This window comes from Hippopotamus amphibius, chromosome 8 (assembly GCF_030028045.1).
Source record: "Hippopotamus amphibius kiboko isolate mHipAmp2 chromosome 8, mHipAmp2.hap2, whole genome shotgun sequence".
Classification (NCBI taxonomy): Eukaryota; Metazoa; Chordata; class Mammalia; order Artiodactyla; family Hippopotamidae; genus Hippopotamus; species Hippopotamus amphibius.
In genome coordinates, this window is record NC_080193.1 from 131,211,762 (window position 1) to 131,232,704 (window position 20,943).

The 20,943-nt window shown below is 36.6% G+C and overlaps 2 protein-coding genes across 7 annotated transcripts; one reads left to right on the top strand and one right to left on the bottom strand.

Moving 5' to 3' along the window:
• The first annotated feature begins 582 nt into the window (after positions 1–582).
• METTL5 (methyltransferase 5, N6-adenosine) lies at positions 583–10,555 on the top strand. Of its 3 annotated transcripts, none has more exons than XM_057745925.1 (7): positions 583–1,048; positions 2,955–3,069; positions 3,452–3,633; positions 4,368–4,450; positions 8,438–8,489; positions 9,995–10,044; positions 10,463–10,555. In XM_057745925.1, the coding sequence occupies exons 1-7, from the start codon at positions 940–942 to the stop codon at positions 10,499–10,501; spliced, it is 630 nt and encodes a 209-aa protein (XP_057601908.1). In that variant the 5' UTR covers positions 583–939; the 3' UTR covers positions 10,502–10,555. The 3 variants fall into 3 exon arrangements, with proteins under 3 accessions (XP_057601908.1, XP_057601910.1, XP_057601909.1); XM_057745927.1 differs by having other exon boundaries at positions 607–882; XM_057745926.1 differs by having other exon boundaries at positions 607–877.
• On the bottom strand, positions 10,270–19,102 carry SSB (small RNA binding exonuclease protection factor La). 4 transcript variants are annotated; one of them, XM_057745922.1, is made up of 12 exons: positions 18,974–19,096; positions 17,182–17,256; positions 14,947–15,050; positions 14,678–14,852; positions 13,924–14,031; positions 13,728–13,828; positions 12,581–12,652; positions 12,208–12,250; positions 11,682–11,822; positions 11,217–11,403; positions 10,957–11,088; positions 10,270–10,654 (listed from the first exon to the last, which is right to left on the bottom strand). In XM_057745922.1, exons 2-12 carry the CDS (start codon positions 17,245–17,247, stop codon positions 10,566–10,568), a joined length of 1,218 nt encoding a protein of 405 aa, XP_057601905.1. In that variant the 5' UTR covers positions 17,248–17,256; positions 18,974–19,096; the 3' UTR covers positions 10,270–10,565. The 4 variants fall into 4 exon arrangements, with proteins under 4 accessions (XP_057601905.1, XP_057601904.1, XP_057601906.1 ...); XM_057745921.1 differs by lacking the exon at positions 18,974–19,096 and adding an exon at positions 18,571–18,919; XM_057745923.1 differs by lacking the exon at positions 14,947–15,050 and having other exon boundaries at positions 18,974–19,102.
• Positions 19,103–20,943: the final 1,841 nt, after the last annotated feature.

Genomic DNA, 20,943 nt, shown 5'->3' on the forward strand with positions numbered 1-20,943 from the left:
CTTTAACTTCCATTTAGTTCTCAATCGGCGACAAGTCAGCTTTTGCTCCTACTCTCTGAAAGCCTAACTTCTTTCCAGCACTTGGCACCACTTCCCATTCCTTAATCTAAACGCTCTGGTTTGGGCTTCTCTGACATCACCACCCTGTGAGAGCTGAGGTAAGTGACACCGTTGGCCTAAAAAGACAGAAACAAAGTAGGGCATGCGAATGGCAAAGAAAGCAAAGGTGAGAGGAGGTTACTATTCTTTGAGAGGAGGCTTGGGAGACAGGAGGCAGAAAGGGCCACAGTGGGCATTAAAACAAAGCGACCGTGACCTTCACCCTCACCTTCACCCTCTTCCTCCCCACTTCCTTCGAGGACCTAACGGTACTCAAGGAAAAACTAGAGGGTAATGGCCACGCGACAGGTGGCGGGGACAGCCCCGGGGCTGCGAGAAGGGCGCGCTTTCCTGGTGCCAGGGACAGCACCACATCGGAGGAGACGGAGGCGCTTGAGCGCCGGCGGAACCAGCGCGCGGGGCCGCGGTTGCAGCTCGGCGCAGGGCCGCTGGGGGGCGGGGGGCGGAGGCATGTGCGCGTGCGTGGCGGCGCTTCCGGCCCCGGCCCTGGCGCTGGCAGCTTCTGGAAGTGCCGGTACGCGGCGTGAGGAGCTCTTGGCGGCTCCAGTCCAATATCGGTGCGGGATCGTCCAGAGGCGGGCCGAAGGCTGACCGAGGACTCCGCCCACCCCTGGCGCGGAGAGGAGAGCGGGAACCGCCTGGGCCGGTTGTACCTTTCGCGCCCTGGGTCCCCAGCCTGGCCCTCAGCCAGCGGCGCTGAAAAAGAGGCAGGGGATTGGAAGTTGGTGGGGAGATCGGAGTTGGTGGAGAGAGCCAGGTGAAGTAGGTTTCTCTGCAGATCCAGCGCCGTTAAACCCTGGAACGCACACTTTTTTAAAAATGAAGAAATTAAGGCTTAAGGAATTAGAGAGTCGCCTGCAACAAGTGGATGGATTCGAAAAGCCCAAGCTCCTCCTAGAGCAGTATCCAACCAGGCCTCACATTGCAGGTAGGGCGACAGCTGATCACGCCCTTGTTTCGCGGGTTAGTCTTATCTGCTCACTCCATAGTGAAAATAGAACAGTTATTTGGATACAAAGAACGTCTAGAGGAATTCTGCTCTAAGATAGCGCGTTGCATTAGAGAGAACTTCCTTTACATTGCAGCTGAAAACATCTCACGCACAGGACACTGTCGTTTTACAGTTGCTTTTCTGCATACCCCTTAAAACTGTCAAACATCTTTTTAATGTGTTTGTTAATCTCATTATACTGTTAACTCCTTGAGGGCAAAAATGCGCTGGTCTTGTTCACATAATTTCCAGTGCCTAGAAGAGTTCCTGAGTACCTAGGAGCTCAGTAAATATTTGCTAAATAAGGATCAATTTCCTAGTGCAACGAATTGCCAGTACAAGGATTCCTGCGCGCTATCCTCTGCCCTAGAAATGAATACTAGAGTTGGTAGTGGAAAGACCGAGTTTAAACAAATCCAGAATAGGTGAGATGCGTATATTAAAGATGAGATGTATTTCAATTTTAACAAATGATCTGAGAACCAGCAGTGTTGCTTGATGTGAGAGAACTCAGGAAAAACCATTTGTATTTAATAAACATATTACCAAAGTCATTGAGGGAATCTTAGGAGAATTAATTTGTTGGGAACTTCTGCAAGGAGGAATCCCCCTAACTTCAACATAATTCTGTTTCTAAGCTGCCAAAGAAAGTCCAGGAGAAAACGTGTATACATGCATTTAACTCAAACATATTGTAATTCCAACCAAGAATTGCACAAAATTGTGCCTGGGGTAAGAACAGTTTTCTCAATTTAGATAATGATTTCTTTAATGTCTTCTGGTTGTAGAGTTTCTTAGTGGAATCCATTTGTTTTGTTTTGTTTTGTTTTGTTTCCAGGTAACAATGAGTTGTTTCAAAGCCATTGTGTAACATACACATTGTTGTGCTGATTCTTTGAGATATTAGCTTCAAAGTCACTAACACCTGCAGTAATAATCAGAACAGCACAGTCAGCCTGACTCGTTCTTGTAATTGTGTTTTTGATAAAACCTCTGGATCCTGGGGCGTCAGTGATGGCCAGCAGCCCTTGGTGGGTTCAGATATCCACAGGGAGATATCAGTGATGTTACCCATGCTTAACCTTCAGTATATCCCCCACCTTCGTGTATTTGAAGGATTCCTTTCTCATCTCAGCAGCTTCTGTTCTGCTCCTCGGTAGTTCTCTTCTCAGGTCTCATTAGTAAATACATGTGTCTGTAGATCATGAATATGTGTGTGAATACATGTGTCTAAAGGCTATATTGTGGATGTAAGTCTTTTCCTTTCCCATTCTAGTTTGAACTTATAGTACCTGTGTTATGGGGACAAACTTGTTGCAAAAAAAGTTCTGTTTTAATGTTAATGCTTGTTCAGTATTAGCAGTTCTCAGACTTACAGATTTCACAGATCAGTAAAATTTCACAATTTTGGAAACTGATATAGGGTTGCCAAGTTTATATTTTGACAAGGAAAGGTATTTTTTAAACCTATTTACTTACCATCCTTTCATAAAAATAATATTTCAACATCAAAGAAAAACTGATATATATATATGTGTATGGCAATGTTTTGAGCAGGTTGAGGAAAAAATAAAACATTATGACCTTATTTTTCTTGTTTTACCTCAAAGTTCTGTCATTACTGGCATTGTCAGCAGAGACTAGTTTGAGGGAACCACTGATATGTGTTATCATCCTTACTACATACCAAGTTATTATACCTTATTTTTTAATAATCTGGAACACGATTTGGGGGAGGTCTAAATAATATTAGAAATTGTTTCACAAAGAGTCATTTGCACAAATTGGGTTTTGGTCATCAACTTGCCTACTTATTCCGTAATATGTTTTTTTGATCTTTCAGCATGTATGCTCTATACAATCCATAACACATATGATGACATTGAAAATAAAGTGGTTGCAGATCTAGGATGTGGCTGTGGAGTGCTTAGCATTGGAACTGCAATGTTAGGAGCAGGGTATGTGATCCAGTATATGCTATTTGGGTATGGGATGGTTTTTAATAAGAATAAATAAAATCAACTAATTTATATTTATGGGACTGTACAGTATGAGATGAGACGAGGAAGATCTAATACTTGGGTACATTTTGAATGGGTCGAACATCTAAAGAAACTAAAAAAAAAAACCCACAAGAACAAAAACTGGTAACAGCAGAAATCAGATGCCTCTCTTTTACATGAACCTGTTTCCAACCCCTCACAATTTGTGAAATCATGCTGTTGAAAGACCATACTCACTGTCAGTTGGTCAGTTGGGTTAAAAAGGTACATGGTTTTGGTTTTGTTGTTTTGACTTGGGAGCTATAAGTAGTAGTCACTTTGTGTTTTGTATTTATAGGTTGTGTGTTGGATTTGACATAGATGAAGATGCATTGGAAATATTTAATAGGAACGTAGAAGAGTTTGAGTTAACAAATGTTGACATGGTTCAGTGTGATGTGTGCTCATTATCTAATAGAATGTCCAAGTCATTTGATACAGTAATTATGAATCCTCCCTTTGGGACCAAAAATAATAAAGGTTAGTAATAAGAATCAGGTGTACTGGTGTCTGTAAAAAAGCAAGTTTTAAAAACCATTTTCTCATTGATTGTTTGGGTTAAGTGACTTTATCACTGTTCATTAAATAAACCAATCTCTTACCTGTATAGTTATTACAATTTCAATTTCAGTTTGTTTAATGTATGGCTAGGGAATTGAATTTTTCAATCTTTATTTTATCCACTTATTCTTCATCTGCTTTCTATAATGATTTACCTAACTCTTATGAACGAGTGTGAATCCTATAAAGGATTTTGTATTTTTAGAACCTCTCTTTAATGGCTCAACATTTGAAGATTTCAACATGTATCCATCAGTAACAGTGACTCACTGTGGCTATTTATTTTATGTATTTTGTGGGCAAGGAAGGTGGGAAGTCAGAAGAGGAAAAGGCACACATAATTTAAAAAGCCCTCCCTCTACCTGCCACCACCATTCTGATTTCTACTTAACCTGTTCCCTTCTGCCCTCTTTGAAAGTTGTTAATTTGGAATATAATATTAAAATGTTTACTTTAGCCTCATTTAAATGAGACAGTATAATTCTGGTTTTATTCCATCAACCTTAAAAGATATCTAGATATCTTGGTTATTTGTACCGTCTTGTTATAGAAAGGATTTTAAATGGCTGTTTTGGAGTTTTACCTAGTATTTCTTTAATCTATTTTGGTAACAGCTATGTAATGTAAATAGGAGCTTTTTCTCCTCTTAACAGGGACAGATATGGCATTTCTGAAGACTGCTTTGGAAATGGCAAGAACAGCAGTATATTCTTTACATAAATCCTCAACTAGAGAAGTAAGTTCAAATCATCATAATATTCTGTCATTTATTTTTAAATTCATGACAGTGTTTTAAGGATTTACTGTGAATACTAAATACCAGGGTATCTAATTCTGAACTTTTTAAACATCTGGCACTTAGAAACTAAATTTTCCCTTTAACTAGCATTTCCATTTAGCTAGCATTTATAATTAGCTTTATTTTGTCAAAGATTTGTTCAGGCAGGAATTATTAACAGGAGAGAGATTATATAATTCAGGAATAGAGAACTATGGTGTAACTATGGCTACAGTATGTCCTGGTTTGCTTGGGTTAAGTCCTGGTTGATGCCTGTAGTCCTAGTGGCCTTGTATGGCCTAGTGTGCATACAGGAGGCAAGGACAGCCTGGTTTTTAAGAACACTGAGTCTAGGAAGCTAAATTGATATGAGTTCAGAACTCACTTCTTTCATTATTCTTCACTGTCAGCATATAACACATGAGGGTATATAAGATATATTCCAGAAAATTGGGGGTGGGGTGGTACATGTACATTTTTTTAGTGTCAGTTTAACATAGTTATCAAGAACAGACTGTAGAGCCAGACTACCTAGATTCATATCTGAACTCTGCTGCTTCCCAGCTGTCTTATCTTGGTCAAGGTACTTGAATTCATTTTCGTCACCTACACTATACTCACCTGTACCCTTAAGAGTTTAAGGAACTAAGAGTACCTTATACTTTTCAGGGTTGGTGTGAGGATTAAATGAGTTAATATTTACAAAGCATTTAGAATAGTGTCTAGCAGTTGTTATGCTAGCTGTTATTATTTTAAATCATACATGTATTAAGAGATTTTAAAGTAGTCTTGTAAGAAAAATATTTGTATAAATACAGTATACTGGAATTCAGTTGGAAACAAATTATGACTATATGGTAATCTAATACCTTTAAAAATATATAAAATAACATAGCTAAAAATATATTACAGGCATACTTCGTTTTATTGCTATTTACTTTATTGCACTGTGCAGATAATGCATTTTTTACAAATTGAAGGTTTGTGGCAACCCTGCATCAAGCAAGTCTGTCAGCACCATCTTTCCAAAAGCATTTGTTCACTTTGTGTCTCTGTGTCATATTTTGGTAATTCTTGCAATATTCCAAACTTTTTTATTATATTTGTTATGGTGATTTATCTTTGATATTACTTTTATAGTTGTTTTGGTATTGTTTAGCAATAAAGTATTTAATTAAAATATGTACCCTTTTTTAGACATAATGCTATTGCACACTTAATAGACAACAGTATAGTGTAAATAGAACTCTTATATGCACAGGGAAACAAAAAAAAATTCAGGTGACTCACTTACTCTCGTGATATTCACTTTATTGCAGTGGTCTGGAACCAAACTTACAATATCTCCGAGGTATGCCTGTATACTGTTAAACAATTAGTAGTGGTACATGTAGGTAAGCAGCAGAACACAACACAACTTTACTGGTAAATAAATCCCCATTCAGTAAGTGAAAACACACAACAGGAATTATTGGTATCTAAAAAGCCTGTGTTGAGGAAGTCCCCAAGATCATCTTCAGGTTTGATGATTCACAAGGAAGTCTCATAGGACTGAGCATATCATCATACTCGTGACTATGATTTATTACAGCTAAAGGATGCAGAGCAAAATTAGCAAAAGGAAAGGTGCATAGGTTGCAGTCCAGGAGAAACCAGGTGCAAGCTTCCAGAGTTCTCTCCCAGTGGAGTCATGCAGGATGCACTTAATTCTTCCAGCAAACAATTTTTGTGACAAGGCATGTGAAATGTTGTTAATTAGGGAAGGTCACTGGAGTCTTGGTGCCAAGGGTTTTTATTGGGTACTCATCACATAGGCACCCCCCTGCCTGGCACATACCCAAATTCCAGACTCCCAGTAACAAAACAGGTATTCAGCATAAACATTTTAAGCATGGTGAGCCACTGTTATTAAGGGATGGGGAGTGGAAACTTTCCCAAAATCTAAGTTCCCATACTCTAGCCAAAGGCCAAACTTAAATGTGGACCTTTCTAAGGATAAGAAGTCAGGCCTGCTATGAACTCTTCTGCACAGTTTGGCATAACATAAATTTTTTTATTACTCATATACAGTTCATGCAAACCAAGTAAAATATGCCAATAAAAAGTGCAATTAAGCAGCAGCCTAATTACTTGAATGAATTCCTGTAGTCACATTACCAAGGAACTCCCATCTTCATTGTTTAGTATGGCAATGTTCCACCACCAGGAGGCAGCAGTATCAGCATTGTCTTGGCTGGCTTAATAGAATTTTAAGCAAATATATACTTAAATGCATTTCTATTTTGGCAGTGCAGAAGTATTTTCATTAGCATAGCAACTAAATAATTTGAGAAATTAATCTGGTGTTTATTGTGCATACTGTGAAGGAGGTATGATGATGAATGAACTTCTAATATTAAGACAGTCCTTAGTTTATACTGTAGATAAATCTGCTATAAACCTTGTGATAATTTTGCTTAAGTATTCTATATAACTAGTAACATTATCATTGAAGCTTACCTCAGACCCCTTAACTATAAGACCCTTGTCTTTTAAAAGTGGCCCTCTATTCATAATAGAGGTGCATTTGATAGGATTTTCTGGTAGAAATACTTAGGTAAAATATAAGCATATTCTGGCAGGTATGCTAATAAGCTGGATGACTCTCACGGCTGTTGCCATATCTTCTTTCATTAGGCATTGTGAGAATTTAGTTCTTGGCTTATAGTTAAAGCAAAGTAGGTAAGCCAGGCACTGTTCTTTCAGTGTTTATCCCAAGCTTACCCGATTTATTCTTTGACATCTCTGCCAGAACCAATCACATTCCATTGTATAATCTAACATCTAAAACCTCTTTCACTAATGTTAGGACTCAAATACCAAAGAAATGTCATCATACTTTATTTCTCAAAAATTTATCAAAGATCTAAAGATTCCATTAAATTACAATATTATTTGTATTAAAGTCTATATCCTTACACAGAAATTTTAGATCTTGAAGTAGGTGAAAAAATATACCCAGAACTGGGATTATTACAAGCACAAACATAGTGTCAGTACGATTTATGTTAGTATATGTGCTGCCAGAGCGAGCACACAAGTGTCAGTATTATTTATAATGGAAATATTTGAACCTCAAACATAGGGATAATTATTTTATCAATCAATTTGAGTACTATGAACACTACCAACATGAACAAAATGCTTATACCAAATATTGTTACCTCTACTATAGTATTTCTAGAAAATTATGCAGAAATTTTATTTAGGGGATTATGGGCAACTTTTTTCCATTTTTATTAATGTTGGATTATTGCATATATATTTTAATTCATAAAGCAATTTTTATAACAAATTAGTAACCAAAAATTTTATGAAATGGTTAAAAATTCTTAGACCCATAAATAGCTAACATTTAGTAGTTGGTCTTGTGCCATCACACTTCAAAGCACTTTTCACATTCTGCAAGTCTGATGAGCGATATCATTATCCTCATTTAACAGATGAGGGAACTGAGGCACACAAAGAATGAGTAGTATGCTCAGGGTCACATAGTTAATAGCACTTCAGTTCAAATGCAGGCTGTCAGGTTCCAGAAACCCTGTCCTTCATCTCTATACCATATTGCCACTGAATTGCCCATGGATATAGATCTCTGAATGGTTTCTAGAACCTGTATATATTGATGAAATAATGCTGCAGAAACCATGAGTACATTATGCACTTTGATGCACTTCTGAAATAATAGCTTTATTGAATTTAATTATGTAATTTGGTTCCAGATTATTAAATGGCTTGGTTTCATATTTTCAAAATATTATCCATCCAGTTGAAAATTTTTTAAGGGTCTAAATTCTAATGAAATTTTAAAAGCTTGAAAATTTACAATCAAGTATTATTAGTAAAGAGCAATTTAAGAAAAATTGTTTAAAGACCAGCTCACATTAACATGTTATTTATATTCAGCACATTCAAAAGAAAGCTGCAGAATGGAAAATCAACATGGATATTATTGCAGGTAAGACAATTTTTAAGTTTCTCACAAAACGAATCTCAATCCTAATTATCTGAGTAGGCAAACAGGCATTAGGCTAACCAGAATTTTTACAGGTGCTGAGAAAAGATATTGTAGAACATGTATATTAGTGTGGCAAAATGTGTAAGGTTGGAAATAGGGTAAAGGCAGGGTATGTGTTTGCCAAATTGTCCCAATTGATGCATTTTACTGAAAACTTTTAATGGCATCCAAGTATTTGTTCTCTCCAGGCTCAGACAGAACCTTATAATCATCACAGGGACTTAAGGGCTTGGGCTTAAAGTCTGTCAGGCTACGGACTGAAATCCATTCCTGGAAAATGCCACCAGATTATACCTGGATTACCTTTCTATTTCAATTTTCTAATTGTCCCTGGAGTCAAATAACATGAAGCTTTTTCTTTTTTTAGTGGGGGATAGAATATAATCACACTATGTAAATCATGTTTGATACATTTTTATTCATAAATTGGATAATATTCACAAACATCAAAATGGGAAAGCATAACTAGAAGCTAACTATAATCCAAGTAATTCTGAAATAAGAGTATAATAAGGGGGAAATTTTTTTACACAATAATCAACTGACTGGATTAGTACTAAGTTAACCACATAACTAGATCTGTTACCTTCATAATAATTGTAATGTGTAAAAGTCTGTCTTCCTATTATAGTGTTGTCATTCCCTACCTAGTTTAAGGTATTAAAATATGCAACATGGAGATCTTAGAACAGTTCCAGTAGTAGCACACCAAGCCAGAGTCTTGCTACTCCAAGTGTGGTCCTCAAATGTGGACCATCAGCACTGATATCCCTCAAGAGCTTGTCAGACTGGCAGAATTTCAGGCTGCCCCCAGACCTACTGAATTATAATCTGCATTTGGACAAGATCTGATTTGATTGCATATTAAAATTTGAGAGCTATGACTTAGAGAGTTAGAATTTGTTGCAAAACATGAAGCATAGGTAGGTAGACTTACTGCCATCCCTCTAAAATTGATCAGTGCTAAGTTTAGAGAACCTACATTATCCTTTAGAAGAAAAGAATATGAAAAGTGGGTTTTCATTTGAGAGCTTAGGAGGAAAATAATTAGCTACTTATACTACCATTACTAAAATCCAAACCAGAAATTTTTAAAATCAGCATGGTTATTATGAAATTGGTAGCTATAGATTATTTAGGAAATTAAAAATAGGAAGGTACTATCGTATTTTCATAGGATATACTTTTTTGTCCACTTGTTAACCTTCTATACTCTTCCCCATAATCTCAAATTTTGGTATAAATGACCAAAACAGAAATGCCAGGCTCAGTTTGCCATGGGTCATGGGGATATATCAAGTCCATCCTGGATAAGTGACAGGTCTAAAAATGTTTGGCTTATCAGCATTTAGTACTTCCTGAATTTGTTGGTGGTGGTTTTTAAGTCAAGGGTGGTAAATGTTTGGAAGTATAATTTTTACCTTTAGGTGGCTTTTGTTTTGTAGAGCTACGATACGACCTGCCAGCATCATACAAGTTTCATAAAAGAAAATCAGTAAGTCTCTTGATTCTGGTTTATCTATATTCAGTACTGAGAAACTTCACAATAAGTGATTATTTCTAATATTACAAAGTTGCTTGAGTAAACAAAAAAAGCCAGGCTAGAAGATAAATATTTAACTATGAGATGGGCCTATAATCACAATAGCCAATATGCTGATTTAATATAAATTCTTTCTTAAATACTTTGGGCACAAAAATAAAAAATAAACTAGGTTTATTTTTATGCAGTATACATTTTATTACTTTGTACTAATACATTCTCATATTACAAAGGCAATTTAGTGGAAGAATGTTTGATATTTGAATAATCTGAAAGAACACAAACAGAACTATACATTAAAAAAAAAATACTCATTTGGATAACAACAAAAAAAGACAAATTAAACAACAAAAATTTTCCTTTCTTACAGGTGGACATTGAAGTGGACCTAATTCGGTTTTCTTTTTAAAAGCCTTCAAAGACAAAAGCAGCTTAAAATCTAATTAAAATGAATAAAAAATTTGTTTACTAAACTACTGGTCTCCAGCACCATTTTCTGTTTTCTGTTGTTTTGCTTCAGGTTCTTCGTTGTCTGTTTCTTCTCTTGCTCTTTTCGCTGGTCCTACACAATAACAATTAATTTTCGTCAGGTTCACTGTAAGCATTGCTCTATTTTAATATTGAACATAACTATCAAGATTAGCAACAATTTCCCTTTACCAATTAAAAAAGGCTTTTCCTTTAGTACAGACCTGTTCTCTAAACTTGGCTTCCAAACATCTTTGTTTTCCACATGTAAAACAGCATAATCAGGGTCGATCATAATCTGAGTACATCACTTACACAGAAGTTGTAAAACCACAATGCTGTTCTCTCCCACAAATAATTTCTCATCAAAGTACCAAAGGACTTAGAAAGACTTACCAGATGCACTGTTTTCATCACGTTCATCATCACTATCAAATTTCCTTTTCTTGCCCTGAAACTGTACTTTTCCTTTAGCAGATCCAGTCTGGGCAGCTTTATTTCCTTTTCCTTTTCCTTTAAATCTGCGACCTGTAGAGACATAATTAAGAAATCAGTAATGTTTTAAATCTCTTGTCAATATCTTTTTTTTTAATACCAATTAAAATTTTTACCCAAGCAAATGAGTTAAACTGTCAAAGAAAATCAGAACTAATGACCTTTTGGTTTCCATTTGTTTAGGGATTCTTGTTGATCTTCTATTATTTTTTTCAATGCTTCTTTTTCCACATCTCCTTCTAGTACTTCCCAGGTGACTTCTTTGTTCTTTAATTGTAGGTTACCATCATTTGCATCTTTTGCTTTATCCAGCGCTTCCTTAGCTTTTTCTTTAAATAGAATTATTCCCTACACCAAAGACAGAAAACAAAGGGCAGGGAATTTTACTGAACATCAGGAAGGAAGTTATTGCAGTCACTAATTCCAACAGTTATTCATAGCACAATTCAAAAAATACCAGACATCACACCCAGTTACAGCAGTAATAAAAAAGTAAATGATCAAGTAGAAAGTATTTTCATAAACATACTAACAAAAAATTGCTTTCTTCTACTAGTGTCATCTTCTAAAAAATAAGTTTCTATGGATTTTTAAACTGGTAAAAAGCATATATGAATATTTCAAACCTCTTTGGCTCCTCTGACAAAGTGTATCCATTTTATTTCACCATGATTTGAGAAAAGCATGTGCAAATCTTCTCTACACGTCTGATCATCTAAGTCTCCTGAGAATTTCAGCAAGCAGCCAACCTTTTCTTCTAGAGATTTCTATAAAAATATAAGGCAATAAAAGTTTCTTAAAAGCAACAACAAACCAGAAATGGCATATACCACTCTCTCTCTCGCTTTACAGGAATAAACTGGAAACTAAAATGCTATTTTGAAGTAGTTTAAATAGTTTAAGTAGTTGGTGCATTTTCCTTTATCATCCTTTGTTCTACAATGGCTTCTGATTTTAACATTTAATTTCTCCAGCAAGTAATTAGTTATTATATAAATTTTATTGCTCTGGTTAAGTAATAATTTTAAGCAATATTTGGCTAGTACTTCAGTGCAATGACAACTGTAGACTTGCTTACATATTTTCTTTAAAAGTCCTGAGGCTCCTAACTCTGAATTACAGATTTCTTAGATGCCAGTAATACATACTTACCATTTCAGCATTTTCTGGTAACTTTTGTTTTTCTTCTTGCTCTCTACAAGTAAAAATATCATTAGAACGTTTCCATTTGCTTTATGTATAAGAAAATTAAACCCTGCTAAAGTTAACCTTAAGCATGATGACTAAACTACTTAATAACCAAAGCCAGTTCTTAGGTTTTCTGATTGTCTTATTCTAACGTGCAACACAATATGGCTCCACGATTATCAAGGCAGCTTAAGATATCAATGTTTTGTTAGCAAAAGAAAGGCCTATTGCTACTAATTTCATAGCTCATCATCAGCTTCACTTCCCAGAACCAATAACTTTACCTTTGTCAAAGCTGTAAGGATCTGAAACATTATGATTAGTTCAACATACTTACTGTTTAGCTCGTAATTTAGCTTCCATTTTATTTTGCTTTCTTTCTTCATTTTTTTTTGCAAAGTAATCTTCCCTAAAGGACACAAAATATAAAGCCTAAGTTCATGAGAACAAAGAGGACTGCAAATTATGTTGAATGATTTAAGACATCACATAGGAATGAATGTTACATTTTCTATCAACCATAATTACCTATAAATTCAAAATATACTAAGGAAGTTATTCATTTTTTAAAAGAACAGCTTTACTAAGAAATAATTCACATGCCATAAAACTCACTTTTAAGTATATAATTCAATACGTGTTAGTATACTGAGAATTGTACAATCATCACTAATGAATTTCAGAACATTTTCATTAACACAAAAAGAAACCCAATTTATATCACTAAGAATCTCATGCTAGTTTTCATTTTTCATGTACAGGAAAAAAAAAAAAAAAAACCCAAAAGTTATGCAACTACTTTGCGTCATAGTTTTTTAGTATTAATTTCACAAAAGCAGAAAATTCTGAAATCCCTGAGACCCAAGAATAAGAGCAATTATGAAAATCCCAAGCTAAAAAATTCCTTCTGAGAGTTTAACACTGATAGCGTGATTTATCATTGTGCATTTCTAAGTCCATCAGGTTTAGTACATAGCATTCAGAAGACTGTGCAATGCAAAAGTAAGGGATTATGGCCCTAAAACTAATTTTATCATGAAAATGTCCTGGTTTGTCCTAATTTCTAGACACAAAGGCGTGTGCACACACACACACAAAATGATTCAAATCCCTATTAAATAATCCTTTGTACTTATAAAAGAACAGATAAAAATTAGTGATTTATTCTCTAACCACACCAAAAGCTCAGATTTTAGCATCAAGACTAATTGTAAGTTTCACATGCAAAATAAGAACTAAAACTTAACCTCCCTTATTAATTGCTAGCAGTGAAAAGGTCCTAATAAACACTTCCTTATAGTCTCAAAGGACTAGTAGTTCCAGTGAACAAACTTCAAGCATTTCTCAAAGGATGCCTAAGGATACTAAAAATACTGGTCTTATTATAAGTAGGGAATGTTATTCTATACTCCTTACCCCAGTGTGTCAATTCTACACAACTAAGTGGCAAAAAAAAAAAAAAACCCATCAGCAAACAGACTTACTTGAGAAGTATTAGCAGGTCTGTGTCCTTGTATTTCTGGCCAGGGGTCTCAACAAACTTCTTAGCAGATTCAATGCTATCAAATACAGCAAATATTGATCCCTATTAAAAGCAGAAGAAAAGTTGTTTGTTTGTTTTTAAGTTACACCCCATGTATTTTTCAACTAGAAAAAGTCTGTAACATCATACAACCATACCTTAAATGCTTTGTGCAATGTTCTTCTCATCTGAATATTTAGTACCTGACCTTTATCTTCTAACCATTCTTTTATGTCATCAAGGGTTGCATCAGTTGGGAAGCCTTTCTGTTAAAAGTAGGAAGAAATGTACAAATGGCAACTTAAGTAAACAATCTGTCAGAAGTTCTGATTTATTTTGTCTTGAAATGAAGCCAGGATATATACATCTCTCTGTCTCTTAAATGTTTAATAACCCTGGTTAAAAGCCATTGTTGACCAGTGCAATAGAAGTGACTTGTTTATCGGATTGTACAATCCAGGATTTACTTCAAAATAATCCAGATAGGGCAAAGATAAAACAACATTAATCACATGTTAATAACGAATTTGGATAATGGTACATTATATATTCAATCTACTTTTGTATGTTTGAATTTTTGCAGAATAAAAAAATTTACTTAAAAATTAACATGTTAAAGAGAATAGCTAACAAGTTTAGCTGTTGCTAAATAAGAACAGTTGATATGCACTGCATGCTTACAATAAGTCAAATTTTGTCCAACGTATGAATTTTTTCATTTAATTCTCACAGCAGTTCTATAAGGTAAAAAATATTATCCCCATTTATGAAGATAAGGCTTACAGAGGTTAAGAATATTGCCCAAAGACATAAAGTGGTGAAGCTATGATTCCTGAGCCCTTATTCTTATCTACCCTATGTGCTTTCTAAATAAATTTAAGATATAATTAAATGCATTAAAGGCCCACTTACAATATAAACAGATCTGTTTTTTACATCATTTTTATACTCATCAGTCACTTCAGGGAGGGGTTTGCTTGGAGATCTTCTAATTTTAGTTTTATCTTCACTTATTTCCATGAGTTCTGCCTTTGATTTGCTCAGTGCTTCTACTATTACATTAAAGTCTGTTGTTAGACGGTTTAATCTGAAAAAATACATATGTATAAAAAGCATTGTAAGACTTAGTAGTAGCATTTCATATTAGCAGAAAATCCTAATAATTTAAAAAAGGTTTTTACCTATTAAACTTTATCATTATCTCCAAAGGTACCCAGCCTTCGTCCAGTTTGATCTGTTCCTTTAAAAATTTGTCACGTGGCAAATTGAAGTCACCAAAATAATACTGCAAGATAATTACAATATATTGCAGAGCACTGTATAATACCGACTCCAATCCTAGAGTTTTAAAAATTACCATTACATCACCAAGTTCTAGTCTTTAAAAATAGACGTCAAAACAACTGGCAATAATTTTCTCTTAAATACACTATAATAAAATATTTATAATACAAATTAACAAAGATAAAACTAAAAATTATTGAAACAATGTAATTAGCAGAGATGACAATAGATTAGAAAGCCTTAAAACAAAACATATTTAAAGATTTAGTATATGAAAAGCCTCTTATTTCATCAGTGTGGAAAGAATAGATTGTTAAATTTAAAAAACCAGAATAATCTGTTTAATTGCTCTAATTCTTTAAAAATTAGAAAAATTTAAAAGTTAAAAAATTAGGTGAGTGTTTACCTAATAAGCACAGAGGCACCTTTCCTTAGTATACAAACTAAAAAGAATACATGAAAAGACCCAGGTGTGACTACTTGGAATGCCAAAAGCAGCATAAAAAGTAAGACAAACACAGAAGTTTATTAATACTTCTTATAAATCAATGAAGAAAAAAACCTCTGAAAACCCTACTAGAAAAATGAGTAAAGGCCTTCCCCCCCACCCCCCCCACCATACTGCATGCGGGATCTCAGTTCCCTGACCAGGCATCAAACCGGTGCCCCCTGCTTTGGAAGTGTGGGGTCTTAACCACTTGACCACCAGGGAAGTCCCAGTAAAGGACATTTTTAAAAAAAAATTACTAAAAATAAAAATGTACTATACAGATTAAAAAGTTTAAACTCACTATTAACCAAATAAATGCAATTTATTTTTTAATAAATTTATTTATGTATTTATTTGTATTTATTGGCTGCATTGGGTCTTCATTGCTACACACAGGCTTTCTGTAGTTGCAGAGAGCGGGGACAACGGTTCCTCATGGTGCACAGGCTTCTCATTGTGGTGGCTTCTCTTGCTGTGGAGCATGGGCTCTAGGCACGTGGGCTTTAGTAGCCGCAGCTCATAGGCTCATTAGTTGTGGCCCGCGGGCTCTAGAGCGAAGGCTCAGTAGTTGTGGCACATGGACTTAGTTGCTCTGTGGCATGCGGGATCTTCCCGGACCAGGAATCGATCCCATGTCCCCTACGTTGGCAGGTGGATTCTTAACCACTGTGCTACCAGGGAAGCCCATAAATGCAATTTAAAGCAATTAAAAGCATTTTCACCTAACAAATTGGCCAAAATTATTAAGTTTTTCTATATATGTTTTTGTATTACTGTAAATATTAAACACAGACTAATTTGTAGTTTTTCTTCACAATAATAAAGCTGTAACACAGGAAATCTAAAATAACAGAGAAGTGCAGCTTTAAAAAAATTCTGAAAGTTGCAAAAAAACACCAAACAATATGACTGGAAGTTCCTCAGTAAGAATATAACATAAATTAAAGGATAATTTCCCACATAGCCATTATTGATACTGTAAAGCACCAACTTAAATACAATACCTAAATTCAAAAAAATGTTAAGAGAACTCTGAAAACAGATACTCTTGTTAAGTAGAAATGGCTGGGATTTCCCTGGAGGTCCAGTGGTTAAGACTTTGCCTTTCAATGCAGGGGGTGTGGGTTCCATCCCTGGTGGGGGAGATAAGATCCCACATGCCTCCGGGCCAAAAAACCAAAACATAAAACAGAAGCAATATTGTAACAAATTCAATAAAAACTTTAAAAATGGTCCACATCAAACAAACAAAAAAACACTTTAAAAAGTGCTATTTAACAGGGAAGGTATTTTACAAAGGATTTTTTTTTTTAATTTATGTGCTAGGCACTATTTCAAATGTTTCACATTTTGCGAACTAATGTAACCCTCACAACCACCTTATGAGGAGGGTACTACTAGTATCCTCACTTTATAGACTAGGAAACTAAAGCACAAAAAATGTAACACCTTTTGAAATATCCACTAATATAAAACTGTATCCTGCTGTATGTACATTTATCTAACTCCAAGAATCAAAGACAAACCAAATGTTCAATAGCTCAATATATTGAAATTAAGTGCTCTATCTGTATTTATACTGAGGCCCTAAATTTCCTCTCAAAGAGCCTGTTTTTGCAGGATAATACCACAAGGATCATACCTCAATCTGATGACAGATTTTGGCCTCCAGAGCAGCCATTTTTTCATTATCACCATTTTCGGCCATTCTGGTTATCTGTAAAATTTCCCAAATTGGCATAAAAAAGTTACTTACTTTTTACATAAAACTCAAGACCATTAAAAGAATGTTTAAAAATTATCAATATCCCACTGTTTTCCTAAAAATCAATAATTTTTAATTTCATGGGTTAAATTTCTCTATTCAATTCTCAAATTTCAACAAAAGAAAACCCTGAAACAACTGATGAAAAACTATGGATAATCCACACCGCTTTCAGTAAATCACTGTTCCATCTTCTATAACAAAGTGAGTGGTTATCTTCAAATTAGTTGCTCTAGAAAGCTTTGAGGGAAAAAACTCCATTCAACCACTTACCAACCATTACCAGGTTTAAGTAGATCATCTGTCAGTATATTACTATGGATCTCAGTGTTGTTTGATAAAGATCTAATTTCCTTTAAACTTAGTCACAGCTGACTTACCAGAAACTTATCAACAAGATTATGTATCAAAACTTTAAGGGTGAAAAAAACTCAAACATTACATACAGCAAGGGTTAGATTAAATAAATGCTAATGTTAAGGAAGATATGAAAATGTTCATCTGAGAACCTGAGGACACTAAAGCAATATTAAATTGGGAGTATGCTTACTAATTTACTAATATACTGGTTAACCTTGCAGCCAGTTTCCTATTTCACATTCCTGACAACAACATTGTAGTAAAAAAATGAGGCTGTGAAGTTGGATTGCTAGGAATAAAAAACAAAGTCTCCAGACTTCAAATTATTTGCTTCTAGTGCTCCATTAAACCACCCAAATACCTTGTACAAAAGTATATCTATAAGAATTCATCACGGATATCTGCCATTAATTAACTCTAGTGATGAACTATCATTGGTACACTTCATGGAGACATCGCTTTATAATTTGTAATTGCTATTCAATAACCTGGATGCACATTGGAAGCTCTCCTGTGGTGCAACATCTCACTACAAAATTTGGCCAATCTTACGCAGTGGTTTGTCTACCACAATTCCTAAGTTATTACCGTGATCTGGGGCCCACTATAAAACAAAGGGTGAGATAAAAGAACTATTCAGGCCCTTTAAGACTTCTTTGGCCTACCCAATTTTGGAACTGCGTTTCATGAGACACTTACTGACAATGTACAACTAGAAGTGAAATATTACCCACACTTTCCAATTTCGCTCAGAAGCCTTGATGTGAGCGAATGAAGACCATTAAAACCCAAGACAGTGACGCCAGGGGAACACCTGCGGCCCCGATTCCCCGGCCTCCAGTCTGTCCCACATGATCCAAGAAACCCTTCGGCGTTTAACCCACGTCAACCTCTCCAGAAACTTACACAGTCGGACTGAAACATCCGTTTTCGGCGACACTGGAAAGCGATGGAGGTACGAAGCCTTAAAGACGCAGTGGGGATGCGGGCAGCCTGTGCCCACAAAACCCGCCCCAGCCCGTCCCAAAGCAACCACTGGGTCGCCTGGGCCCCAGCCACGTGCGGGGAAACCCTTGCTCCGGCGAGGAACGCAGAAGCCGGCTCCCGCCCTCGCGGCGGCCCGCGTCCCTCCGCCCCAACCCAGCGCGCCGCCTCCGGCTGCGGCCCACGAGGCGCTCGCCCTCAGGGCGAGAGGCGAGGGGCGGACGCAACCAGCGTGAGGCAGCAAAGAAAGGGAACGCGCCGTCGCGAACCACGCAAAGCAGACCCTTTTGCACCTTCGTCTCTTTAGTCACCAGGAGTTGCTCACCTTTAAGTTTCCGGTCCCAGACACGCGCCACAGGGTCACTAACAGCGACAGCAACGCCGCCCCCTCCCACCGCCGCCGACTCGCCCAACGCGCCCAAAGAAGATGGGGGCTGTCCCGGCAGCCCTTGCGGCCAGAGTGGGCGGGGCTTCGGGCGGGCCGGAGCCGGCTCCGCGCTCTGAGCATGCGCCCCGGCCAAGGGCTCCCACGGCTCGCAAAGTCTCGCCCGCACTTCGAGGAGTTGGGGTTAGACTATCCCGGGGGACGTTCGAGGGTGTTAAGGTAAAAATTTATTTTTAAGTATTTCTGGACAGCACTTGTAGTTCCAGCCCTTCCTTAGGCTCGTCATTCACATGAAGTGAATGACTTTTTTTCAGATTATACTTTTAAAGAAATTGTTTTAATTATGCGTAATAGTTCCCCCTTAAAAAAATGAAAAGTAAAATTTTTAAAAAACGAAAAAATCATGGACTCTTAGAGTTGGGAAAACAATACGGTAGAGAGTTTAAGAGCTGTAACTCGGGGGATTTCCTTAGCGGTCCCCTGCTGCAGGGGGCACGGAGTTCGATCCCTGGTGGGGGTAAGATCCCGAATGCCGTGCCTCCTGGCCAAAAAAAATAAAGAGCTGGAACTCTGAAATCAGACTGCCTGCATTCACATAACGGCTCTCTCGTTTACAGGCTGTGTGATCTTAGGCAAGCTACTCAACTTCTCTATCCCTCACATGTAAAATGGGACTAATGCTAAATATCATACTGCATACAGTTGTCGTGAGCATTAATTGTTATGCAGCATATGTACCTTGCTGGGAACTGTGCCTGGCATATAGTAAGAGGAGCAGCATATATTAATTTAAAAGAAACCAATACAAAAAAGTCATTTTAGAAGACTGAAATGCCATCTAGTACAGAAATCTATTGGTCTGCTAGAGCCTTTAAAAAAAAAAATGTTTGGCCCGGCTGCAAGGCGTGCATGGTCTTAGTTCTCCCACCAGGGATTGAACCCAGGGCACGCCACAGTGAAAGCGCAGAGTCCTAACTACTGAACCGCCAGGGAATTACCAGGAGCCCTTTTCTATTAGTATACTTTTTGCACAATAATTTTAGTCAGTTAAAGGAGTTTTTTTCTTGTGGTGAGGCATTCTTTTATTTTCCCCTGAGTGTTCTTGAAAATTTTAAATAGTATTGGTGAAATAGCATGTCAAGTGATTTCAGAGTTTTTTGGCAGTCCCAAAACAGATCAAATGAATTTATTTGGAAAAAAATTCTATTATAGATTCAATCCAGACATAACATCACACCAATGAGAAAAATTAATAGAGTTATGCTGAGGTAGTTTAAATTGAAATTAATCATGTTCTCTTTTATCCAGTCAACAAATATTTATCTAGTCTCTACTTTGTATCAGACAAAATAAAAACTTAATTCACCTTTTGATCAAGTCAGTGTGAATATAAGTATTTAACAAGACAAATCATATGGATGTCAGGGTATGTCCACTCAGCTGTTCAGTATACTGTTTACTACATGCCTACTAATACCCTGGTATGGAGCTTGGCAGTGGGAATGAAAAGAAAACCCAGATTCTGCCTAGAGACAGTGACACCTAAACAAATGACCCTACTCCTTTATGCCCCCACAACGTCTTGGGTAGAAGTGCAGATACAATCTGCTACCAGAAACTACATTTACTGCAGAACATTTATTTAGTGTTCGCATCGATCCCTGGTCCATTACTCTCCCTTTCTTTTCTCTCTCTCTCTCTTTCTCTCTCTCTCTGCTAGGAGCCAAGCTCCATGCAGCCACCACTCTTTAGGGAAAATGGACTCCTGGCTGTGCATCAGGAAGGGTCTTTTTTTTCAGATGAAGCACAAAGAAGACTCTCTCTCATGCTGATGTCCATCTCTCTCATAGCATAACTTGGTAGGATAATATATTAAAAGACTTTCTCTTTGAGTGTAGGTTTAGTACAGT